Source organism: Lathyrus oleraceus, chromosome 6 (assembly GCF_024323335.1).
Source record: "Lathyrus oleraceus cultivar Zhongwan6 chromosome 6, CAAS_Psat_ZW6_1.0, whole genome shotgun sequence".
Taxonomy (NCBI): Eukaryota; Viridiplantae; Streptophyta; class Magnoliopsida; order Fabales; family Fabaceae; genus Lathyrus; species Lathyrus oleraceus.
The window spans coordinates 436,648,473-436,659,778 of record NC_066584.1 but is presented as its reverse complement, the minus strand read 5'-3'; the positions used below and the strand labels follow the sequence as shown (position 1 = coordinate 436,659,778).

General features: G+C 35.4%; 2 protein-coding genes and 1 non-coding gene across 6 annotated transcripts; 1 reads left to right on the top strand and 2 right to left on the bottom strand.

Annotated features, from left to right (window-relative positions):
* The first annotated feature begins 364 nt into the window (after positions 1-364).
* On the top strand, positions 365-8,010 carry LOC127091788 (uncharacterized). 4 transcript variants are annotated; one of them, XM_051030495.1, is made up of 5 exons: positions 365-540; positions 650-897; positions 1,610-1,832; positions 1,952-2,106; positions 7,259-8,010. In XM_051030495.1, the coding sequence occupies exons 1-4, from the start codon at positions 397-399 to the stop codon at positions 2,072-2,074; spliced, it is 738 nt and encodes a 245-aa protein (XP_050886452.1). In that variant the 5' UTR covers positions 365-396; the 3' UTR covers positions 2,075-2,106; positions 7,259-8,010. The 4 variants fall into 4 exon arrangements, with proteins under 4 accessions (XP_050886452.1, XP_050886453.1, XP_050886451.1 ...); XM_051030496.1 differs by lacking the exon at positions 7,259-8,010 and adding an exon at positions 2,883-3,124; XM_051030494.1 differs by lacking the exon at positions 7,259-8,010 and adding an exon at positions 2,807-3,124.
* LOC127091787 (peroxidase 66) lies at positions 4,024-5,731 on the bottom strand. The gene is made up of 3 exons (XM_051030492.1): positions 5,135-5,731; positions 4,831-5,019; positions 4,024-4,757 (listed from the first exon to the last, which is right to left on the bottom strand). The coding sequence occupies exons 1-3, from the start codon at positions 5,348-5,350 to the stop codon at positions 4,194-4,196; spliced, it is 969 nt and encodes a 322-aa protein (XP_050886449.1). The 5' UTR covers positions 5,351-5,731; the 3' UTR covers positions 4,024-4,193.
* A 470-nt stretch (positions 8,011-8,480) lies between the features above and the next one.
* LOC127099566 (small nucleolar RNA R71) lies at positions 8,481-8,587 on the bottom strand. Its single transcript, XR_007794056.1, has one exon. It is a non-coding gene; the product is annotated as a small nucleolar RNA R71 (small nucleolar RNA).
* Between the last annotated feature and the right edge of the window lie 2,719 nt (positions 8,588-11,306).

The following is an 11,306-nucleotide window of genomic DNA, read 5'->3' as shown; positions in this document are numbered from 1 at the left end:
TCAAAATATGAAGTTGAATCGAGATTTCAATCTCTAGACTTATTTTTTACTCGCATTTGGCATGATTTTGAGGTTGAATTTGTTATAATTAGGGTGAAAATGGATTTCAATCTCCATATTTATTTTTTATTTGTATTTTACATGGTTCTGAGATTGAGTTTTGTGTTTAGGATACACTCAAATTTAAATCTAAGCGTATTTTCGTAATTTCACCGCAGAGTAGATGAGTATTGTATGGGATGCAATGAAAAATATTTTTTTAAAAGTTAAGCTAGACTATAGTTATTAATTGGGCCGAACAAGGCCCAATTATTTGTAAACCATAAACCAAAAAGAAATTGGGCCGAACCACAACCATAGAAGCTATGAAAGAGAGAAATATCGGTAGCAATAGCAATGACAGAAATCGCAGGGAAGAAGAGAAAAATGGGAGACAGAAAAGGAACAACAGCTCTTAGCAAAACTGCGCCAAAATGGCCTTCCATCAAACCCAAAAGCAATCTTCAAATCACCACCTTGCGAGATTTCGATCTATTCACGGTTACTAATTCCTTCTTTTTTTTCTTCTCTCATCAATTTTTCGCCAATTTCATTTCATATTAATCTGTGAATGATTCAATTTTGATGATTTCACCTTTCATGAATTCAGGTTCGGAATTTTTTCTCCTCTGCTGAATCAAAGGCGTTCGTTGAAACTGCTGAGGGAATTGGTTTCGCTCATCAAGGGAGTTTAGGTCCAGCTAAAGGTGAAGCTTACCGAGATAATGATCGAATCTCGGTGAACGATTCGGTTCTTGCTGATTCAATCTGGAACTCTGGACTTAACAAAATGTTTTCTGATATAAGAATTCGTGGGAAATCGGCTGTAGGTTTGAATCCAAATATTAGATTATATAGGTTGGTGCTTTGTTTTTGTTCTAGCTCTGAGATACGAGTTTATTGCATAGTATGATGATAGTAGTATAGGTCTGTTTAGAATGACTTATTTGAGCTTTTATAGTCTCTTAGACAATTGTGAGATTGTTCGAGAGAGCTTATGGAGACAACCTATGGCATGGCCATGTGCTTTCAGCTTATTTTCATAAGCTCACTAGGATCAGAGCCGTCTTAAGTTTTCGGAGGTGCTGTGTGTTAATCACGGGTTAAAGTTTGAAAAAATAAATAGGAGCCCTATTTTGCCACGTTTAACTGGGACAAATATTTTATGAGTTACTTTTTAGCCGGAGTTTAAACATGTCAAATTTTGGTCATGTGTGGTTGTCTGCCTTGCACACCCTCAAAGACGGCCCTGACTAAGATAGCCTCTGAAGACAACTTACATGCCTATAGTTTATATGAAAATAATTTTATTTTGTTTTATCTTTTGTTATAGAAATACTTTATACATAAACACTTGTATGATAAGCACTTATGTTATATGTGTTTAACTTAATTGTTTATCTAAACAAGTCTAACTTTTCGGTTTGCTATTGCTCTTCTTGGAACGTTGCATTTTCGTTTATGCTGTTTTAATCAATTGAAAACACATCTAATATCTTTAAATTTGTTTTTTTTTTGAGGAAAAATAAAGATTACCTCCACTTAAGTATCATGCATTTTTGTATTTCAGGTACAACGTTGGTCAACGGTTTGGACGACATATTGATGAGAGTGTTGATCTTGGAGATGGAAAAAGGACTCGTTATACTTTGCTAGTTTATTTAAGCGGTGGATCCGGGGAACTTAAATCAAAGCCTAAAAATGATTCCGGCAAACCTATAGAGTCATCTTTTGAACGTTTGGTTGGAGGAGAAACAGTATTTTATGGTTCAAGAAATAGCACCGTGGCTGAGGTAGATTTTTTTTTTTAAATTTATTTTATTTTAGCGAAATATGGGACGATGATGCATAATTCAAGTTTTGGGATGTTGTGATATCTGCTTTGCGTGTTGAAACCAAATTGATTTCGCAGGTTGCTCCCATTGAAGGGATGGCACTCTTGCACATTCATGGAGATAAATGCTTGTTGCATGAAGCCAGAAACGTTACAAAGGGTGTCAAATATGTGTTTCGTTCGGATGTTGTATTTGCTTGAAGAATGGTTCGTCTCTTGTATGAGATAATCTGGTACGTTGTTCTTCTGAAGGCTTTCTCTTTGTTAGCTTATCACATAATTTTTTGTATTGTTTAGATCTTCAATGTTGTAAAATATTCTGTCTCCAATTTTATGCCATAGACGATTTACCGTTATATGCAAACAAAATCCGTAAGACATTTTGAAAAATCTGGTTACTTAAATCAGCTAACCCACTCAGAGACATTATTACAAAGGGAAATCTAGTACTATAATATAAAGTTCCCGATTCTTAGAACATTATGAGTATTTATGTACTGTTTCAGAATTTATAAATTGCTTTTATGGATTCTTCAAGATGAATATCATGGAAAACTGTTGTTCATTTTACCCCGATGAAGGTTATCAATGAAATTTTGTTATTTCTAGATATCTGTTTGTTGTGCTGTTACTGCTTGTTGATCCACCCTCATCTACTATATCTCAGTCTTTAATGTTATTGCTCAGTTAGGATTTAACATTTTGCTAGCACTCATATGAGATGTTTAGGTTAAGTTTCTCTTGTTGCTGTCTCTTGTGCCCTGCTTAGGTTAAAGTTTATAGAACTTAATTAGGTTATTGCCATACCTGAACACTACAAGACATTTTCCAACTTGAAATTCCTATAGATTTTAAGCTATTGCTAACTTTTCTCATGTGTTAAATATCATTAAGCTGAGCCTTAATTAGAATTTCTCAAAATCTTGTTTGCAGTTTGAGATTCATATATTGTATGAAGGCTGCATATTCTCTAGGTTTTGGGGGCTAACATTAGTTTCTACACCTGTAGTCATTTATAGAATGAAAGTGGCTTGGGGTCAGTCATCACGGAATGTAAGGCTCAGTTTCAAGATCTCAACCCTTGATAAGAAGGAAAGAAGTGTTAAAAACAGTCTAGGTTGTTAATCTCGGATAGCGGTGCTACGACTCCCAAAATGCTATAGCGACATAGCGGAATGACTGCTATTGTGAGCTTTAAAAACCAAGGTAAATATTTAACATGAATACAGACTTAAATAAGTTCCAACAACATACATAATGCCTTAAAAACAGAAGTTGCAACAACATACATAAATTCTAACAGCACAATCAATATAAGTTCCCATCTAAATCAAATTATAAATGTACTCAAAATGATTAAATCAAATTCTAAACGTAAACAGAATGACAATCATATCTCTGTATGCCTCATTTTCCAACAGCACCATCAATATAAGTTCCCATCTAAATCAAATTATAAATGTACTCAAAATGACTACCAAATTCTAAACGTAAACAAACATAAACAAAATGACGAAATCATATATGTCTCTGCCTCATCTTCACTTCTAAGTTCCACCACATTATCATCTTGCTCATCACTTGATTCAAACTCTTCTTCCACCTCCAACTCCTCGTCTCCATTAGACACTAATGTAGCAAGTCTAGAGTGATGTGTAGTAACTCTTTCTGTTGGAAGTTTGTGTCACATAGGCAGAAGATGATGCCATGGTTGCTAATAAAAGAGAAACAGAGCAACACAGCAAAACAAAGGAGAAGGCACAGAGAAAAATAGAGGAGAAATCAGCTGTGAATGGATGAGAAAGGTGAAGAAATAGATGAATATGTGAATAATGGTGATGATCTTGGAAGAACGATGGATGACTTGTTGATTTGAAGAGGAAAAAGTAGTGAGTTTTGCGAAGATGACTTTCTGAAACACTAACACGTGAGTGAAGGGTGAAACGACAAAAAACACGTGAGTTGACCTAAAGCAAATACTTGTGCTTGTGTATTGGGTCAAGTAAAAGGGTCAAAATACCAATTTTATTATTTAACATCGCGGATAGCGCTTAGAAGCCCAAAAGTGTCGCGGTGAGGTCCGGTTCTGCTATGCTATGCCGCTATAGCGTTTAACATTTGGAAAACAGCATTAGAGTAGTACCTTGCAATTGTGTACAAATGAACATTTTTCTTTTTTCATTCTTCAAATAACGGGTATACAAGCATAATCACATATATTTCAATATGAGTAGTAACAAGATTTGTATGATAATATTGTAAATAACAGAAGTGGTGCAAAGACAAAAAAGAATCAGGGCAAATTTATCTCTGATGTCTCTCAATTCACAATCCTGCAATTTAGTCTCACCTCTCCATTATCAAAGCCTCTTAGATTTCCGACTTTCAACATTGAAGCTGCGAATTCTTTGAAAAACAAACTCTGGTCTCTTGCAAATGCTTCTACAATCCATCTAGTTCTGTAATCATCAACAAGTGACTGATCGGAAGAAAACACACCTTTTCCAGCCAGAAGTTGTTTGTAATAGTCATTATCAAACACTGATGCTGTAGAGTCTAGGAATTGCCCTGCGTTTTGATTGTTGTTTGGTTTTGGACATTTCTTTCTTAGGTCTAATGCAAATTCAGTGTTCAACCTAGGATCAATGTAATGCAATGAACTGAAATTACGAAGGCGAGCCTCAAAGGAAGAACAATGTGAGAAGCCCAGAGTGTGTCCTCCAGATAATGTCACCATATCTTTAACTCCCAACCCTCTCTTAGCAAAGCTCTGAATGAGTTGGTCTACAGTAAAGGTCGGAGCCGGTAAGTTGGCAGTATCAGATGCCTTTGATACCCTTCCATCTTTCCGTCCTTTTAGTACATTCCAATATGGACCTCCAGACTGTCAGAGCAAATAAGAAATATTAATAAATAACTTTAGCAGGTCTAAATTAGCTCAGAGACAATGATACTACCATGGTCACCACATCTCTCGCTAAAATAGCGAGTATATCAGCACAGGAAACAGTGCCTGGGCAAGCCAACTCAAGCTTTGCTTTAGCATCATCAATTACGTAGAACGATCGAACTGAGATATTAGGAGGACCGTCTTTCTCTGCTTGGTTAGTGGCAGTTGAGTCCAGCAATATTGATGCATCACATCCCTATCATTGAACATTAAACATTACATGAAACACATTGGTCATTAAAGAAAACTTCACATAGCATGAACATTGCATATGTGTGTGTCTGTTTTGAAGTGAGATTGAGAGTTCATACCCTTATAAAACAGTCATGGAAGAACATCCTCAAAATACGTGCCGGGACTTTTGGATCATGGATAGAAGCATTGAGAACTGTCTCTGAAATTATTTTGTCCAGTTGTGGACATGTTTGGTCATAGTAATGAGCATGAAGTTCAGCTTTGGATAATGCAAATGTTGTTAAGAGGAGGAAAATGATTGGAAAAGTGCTTTCTGTTAACAGAGAAGCCATATGATAAGGGAGGTAATAGTTTGAGAACTGGAAAATGAGAATTAGATGAGAACTTCATGGAAAGATGCATTAAGGTATATATAGGATTGAAGTTAACAACTTCAGTAAATAAGTACATGCTTAACTCAGATTTATTGTACTTTGAAGCCACTCAAAGATTGAAATATTAACCTAGAAGTACAGAATATTGACTTCCCCTATGTTCTTCTGCTTTAAGGCGTGGCTAGTTTATCAATTCATTTAGACACATGTCTTAAGTAAATATTAATCAACCAAAAGTACAACACAATTTGATAGCGACTATGTTAAGGGCTAGACTCATAATTTAGTATATCATGCTGTATTAATTATTATTGATCATTGACTGAGAGGATGTTAAGGTTTTATTTTCCTAGTAAAAATTGGTTTTCCCTAATTCAGGTGTACTGCAAAATGAATGTACATTATTTTTATAATGTTAGGTAACATGTTGCTTAAAGAATTCTTCTGTTGATACATACCTCTCAGGATAGGTGAGTTGTACAGTTAGTTGAAGAGGGGTGGAGTAAAATATTTTGGACATCTAATTTGGGTGGTTTATTTAGATAAAGAAATCAAACCATTGCTGAACTGGTCAAGGGTTCTGCTCTTTTAAATTTTTAAATGATTACTTCCTCTCGTCTCAAATATAAGCAGGAAAAATGTTTTTTTTATGACATTAAAAGTAAGCAATAGTTAAATATTTATATCTTATTTAATATTATTATTCATATATTATTCTTCAATTGATTTTAAAATATTATAAAGTTTTTAATTTCATAGAACAAAATTCTATCACAGGTAAGTTGAAATATAGAATTATATTTTGTTATTTTGAGAAAATTAAATGACACTAATTATTTTTCTTAAGTAGATGAAGTTAGATTTTTTATAAGTCGAGAGTTTCCGTCTGTCCGCTTTTTTAATGCGAATCAATGAAAATATAAACGATATTTTTTATTTAAATATAATTTTTTAAAGATACACAACGTGGAAGTTAATAATAAGAATCTATGTTAAAGTTAATAATAGTGGTTTCAATGAAACTTATTAAGTAAATTAAATAATAAAGTAAAGGTAAAAATGGTAGAAAAATAGGTTATACAAAAATAAAGTATTCTTTTTATATATTGTTATAAATATATAGACTATAGGGTAGGGTTTTTATCTTAGATGTGGGAATAGCATAAGCTGACTAACAAATGAGCATTTAATTTGCCTCCTCCATTTGAACCGACACCCTCCATAGTTTCAAAATTTCAAAACTATCAAATATTTAGAACAAATTTTCGTAAGAAATTTCCGGTACTCTAAATTTTCAGTAGTAGTGTATTTATAATTTTCGGTATACCAGAATTTATGTTGAACTTAAAAATATTATTGAAAATTCTAAATATTTTATTTTAGAAAATTTTACCGAATACACCTACAGTTATACCTATATCCCTATATATATTTTTTTAAAAATATCAATTTTACCCTTGTTTGTTTTTAATCAAGTTATCATTTCATTTTTAACCATTCAATTGAGACTTTCGAAAATTACATTATTCAGTCTCGTACCGGAACACATTGGAAAAGATTTTCGGTATGTTTTTTTCGTAATCGGAACACTTTGTGAAAGACATCTGGTTTAGGGTGAAACGTGTCCCGGAAGACTTACTTGAAGATTTCCGGTTTAGTTTTAAAAAAGTATCGTTCCGGAACACATAACATTATGTCTTCCGATTAAGATACTAATATATATCGGAACCCTTTCATAAAGACTTCCGTGTTTTATTTATATGTTCTGAAATTCTTCTATGATGTCTTGCGGTTTGCATTTTTATTATTTATTTTTGACAATTTTTTATTGTGGAGGTATGAAAATTCTTTCCTAAATATGTGTAGATATTTTTGGTGTTTTTTCAACTACTCAAAGATTTGGTACACGAGAAGAGTTTATTACGTGGATTAAAAGTAATGTTATTATCACTCGTTTAAAAACTGAAACAGACAAGAAAGGAAGAGTAAACAAATTAATATTTGATTGTCATAAAGGTGAAAAATACAAGGATACTGATAGTGGAACCCAAAGTGCGACAAAAAATGTGGATGCCCATTTAAAATCAGATTGACTCTGACGAAAGATGAGTTTGGCTGCAAGATTGATGTAAAATTTGTGATCCATAACCATGGTTTTCCTGATAGATTAGAAGGTCATTCATTTGTTGGTAGGTTGACCAGAGATGAGAAGTAGCATGTCGTTGATTTGACAAAGAGACATGTACCACCTAGACACATATTGTTTTCCTTGCATGATCAAGACCCAGAGAATATCACTCGGATCACGCAAATATACAAGCATAAGAGTATGATAGGAAAAGAGATAAGAGGTTCTAGAAGTGAGATACAATATTTGTTTAAGCTTATTGAGGATGCATGTTATATGTATTGGAGTAGAAAAAGAGATGACTCGGAAGTTGTGAGAGAGATATTTTAGGTGCATCCATATTTAATTAAGTTGTTAATATTTTTCCTATTGTGTTAGTTATGGACAACACTAACTTGATGCGTGCTTTTCGCAAGTATACGAACGCGTCCGAGTAATATAAAAGATTGTCGAATCCACAGAGACCAAGTGTCAATCTATCGTTATTTATTGTTATGGTGTTTATCAAAGGTAATCAAAATAGGGGTTTTTAGAGTGTGCAATGAAAAGTAAAGTATTAAATAAAGTTCAATTAATAAAGACAGGCTCGAATGTAATTCACATAATCAATTAATAAACCAAGTACTTGCTAATAGAACTACTTATGGGCAGTGTTTCTTACTTTGAAAAGAACCAATTTAACAGGAACCGTCGCTTTCGCGTATTCAGAACCGAGTTGTACTCCCTAATCAAACCCTCTTATTGTCACTTATAAAAAGACGCGCATTGCGTTAGAGTAGTAAACCTATTTTTAAAACCAATGGAGCTTCTCCTGAGGCAATTCGTTTAAGATTATTCCCTTTTTCCCTCAGAGATAAAGCCCTATCATGGTTAGATTCCCTTCCACCCAATTCCATTACGATTTGGGATAACCTTAGAAGAGTATTCCTGGCTAGATACTTTCCCCCAAGTAAGACCGTCGTTCTTCGAAACCACATAACTAGATTTACCCAGAACCAAGGAGAATCGTTGTTCGAAGCTTGGGAGAGATATAAAGAGTTGTTAAGAGCATGCCCACATCATGGCTTAGAAAATTGGTTAATCATTCAGACCTTCTATAATGGACTTCATTACAACACTAAGATAACCATCGACGCTGCCGCAGGCGGTGCTCTGATGAACAAACCTTATCCTGAAGTTAGTGCCCTCATCGAAGATATGGCTCAAAACCATCAATCATGGGGAGTCGAACGAGCGACAGTTGAGAAGAAGGAAGCCTAAGGAGGAGTGCATGAACTAAGCTCTATAAACATGATGCAAGCTAAAATGGACGCATTAGCCCTTAAGGTCGAGCATATGTGCATAAACCCGAATACTGCAGCCACAGTTTCGTCGGATTGTGAGATATGTGGAACCAAAGGACACCAATCTGCAGAATGCAGTCTATTAAGCGAAACCCACTATGAGCAAGTGAACTACACCCAAGGGAACCCATATTCGAATACCTATAACCCTGGAGGGAGGAATCACCCGAACTTTTCCTATAAGAACAATAACCCTATCCAAAATAATGCACCTCCGAGACAATCAGGTTACCAAGCCCCAAGATCAAATCAACCTATGCAACCTGTGCCACCAAAGCATAGTCTTAAGAAAATTATGGAAAATTTTATCACTGCTCAAACCCAACAAAATAAAGAGTTCATGAACCAAAACATTCACGTTAACGAACTGTTTACCCAGTTAGGAACCAAGGTTGACCAAATAGTTACTCACACCAAGATGCTTGAAACCCAGATCTCTCAGGTAGCTTTAAACCAAACCCCCCAGACCACACCTGGAGGACAGTTCCCTGGATAACCTCAACAGAATCCGAGAGGGCAAGTCAATGCCATTACCCTACGAAGTGGGAACGCTTATGATGAGTCGCCAAACCCAAGATTGAGTGAACCCGAAACTTCTAAGGAATATATCGAACCCACAGACGAAGTAAAGGAACCAGTGGAATCTGGAAACCAGGAAGGTCAAGAAAAAGGAGAAAAACCTAAAGATAAAACTTATGTACCACCTCCGCCATATAAACCACCTATACCATATCCGCAAAGACTCAAACAAACCCAGATTAATAACCAGTATCAGAAATTTATTAAAGTTATAGAAAAACTTCAAAAATCCCTTTCATAGAAGCCATCACCCAAATACCTTCTTATGCAAAGTTTCTCAAAGACATCCTTACCAACAAAGGTAGACTAGACGATCCGAAACCCTTGGAATGTAATTCCATTTCCGAGAACAAGTTAGCCAAGAAAGATAAAGATCCTGGAAATTTCTCCATTCCTTGTCTTTTGGGTAGTCATGTCATCGAAAAAGCTTTTCTAGACTTAGGAGCTAAGTGTGAGCTTAATGCCTTTAGCAGTTTGTGAGAGGTTAAACCTCGGAGAATTCCAACCTACTAAGATGTCACTTCAATTAGCCGATAGATCTGTTAAGTATCCGATAGGCATTTTAGATGTCCCTGTTAGGATAGGACAATTATTTATCCTTACTGATTTTGTTGTCATGGATATCAAAGAGGATAATGATATACCAATCCTTCTAGGTAGACCATTCTTATCAACTGCAGAAGCCATAATAGATGTCAAGAGAGGAAAGTTGACCTTTGAGGTAGGTGACGAGAAAATAGAATTTATACTTTCGAAATTTCTTATGGCACCTGTGATGGGAGACGCATGTTATGCCTTAGATATCATTGATGAGTGCGTTAGGGAATTAGAACAAGAAGAAATCATAAAAACCATTAAGTTACCATCAGTTCTCATAATGGAAGATGATGACTTTAAGAAACCCTACATCGATGATAACCTTTACGAATGTTTATCCCTTACCCCAGATCCTATGCCATGCCCTAAGAAACCAACCTTAGAACTTAAGGAACTGCCTAAGAACCTAAGATATGAGTTCCTCGATGAAGAGATGAACCGTCCAGTTATAGTCAGTGCTACCTTAAGCCAAGAGGAAACAAACCAACTTTTAAACGTTTTACGAAGATATCCCTCAGCCTTAGGATATAATATCTCTGACCTGAAAGGTATAAGCCCATCCGTATGCATGCATCAGATTTCGCTCGAAGAAGATTCAAAACCCTCCAGAGAACATCAGAGAAGAATAAACCCTATAATGAGTGATGTTGTTAAAAAAGAAGTTCTTAAGTTACTTGAGGAAGGTATAATCTACCAGATCTCGGATAGTAAGTGGGTGAGCCCTGTGCATGTGGTACCTAAAAAGGGAGGCATCACAATCGTGCAAAACGATAAAGGCGAACATGTAGCAAAACAGTTAGAAGGAGGATGACGGATGTGTATAGATTATAGAAAGTTAAATAAAGCAACCAGGAAGGATTATTTCCCTTTACCATTTATAGACCAGATGTTGGAGCGTCTAGCCAGACACTCTTACTTCTGCTATCTAGATGGATACTCTGGATTCTTCCAAATACATATCCACCCCGAAGATCAAGAAAAAACTACCTTTACATGCCCTTATAGAACTTTTGCCTACAGACGAATGCCATTCAACCTCTGTAATGCCCCAGCTACTTTCCAACGCTGCATGATGTCAATCTTTGCAGATTACCTAAATGGTATCATGGAAGTGTTTATGGATGATTTCTCGGTTTGCAGATTTGATTTCCACAATTGTCTTGCTAACCTTGAGAAAATCCTGGAGAGATGCGTGGAGGTGAATCTCGTGCTAAATTGGGAAAAGTGTCATTTCATGGTGATCGAAGGAATTGTTTTAGGACATATA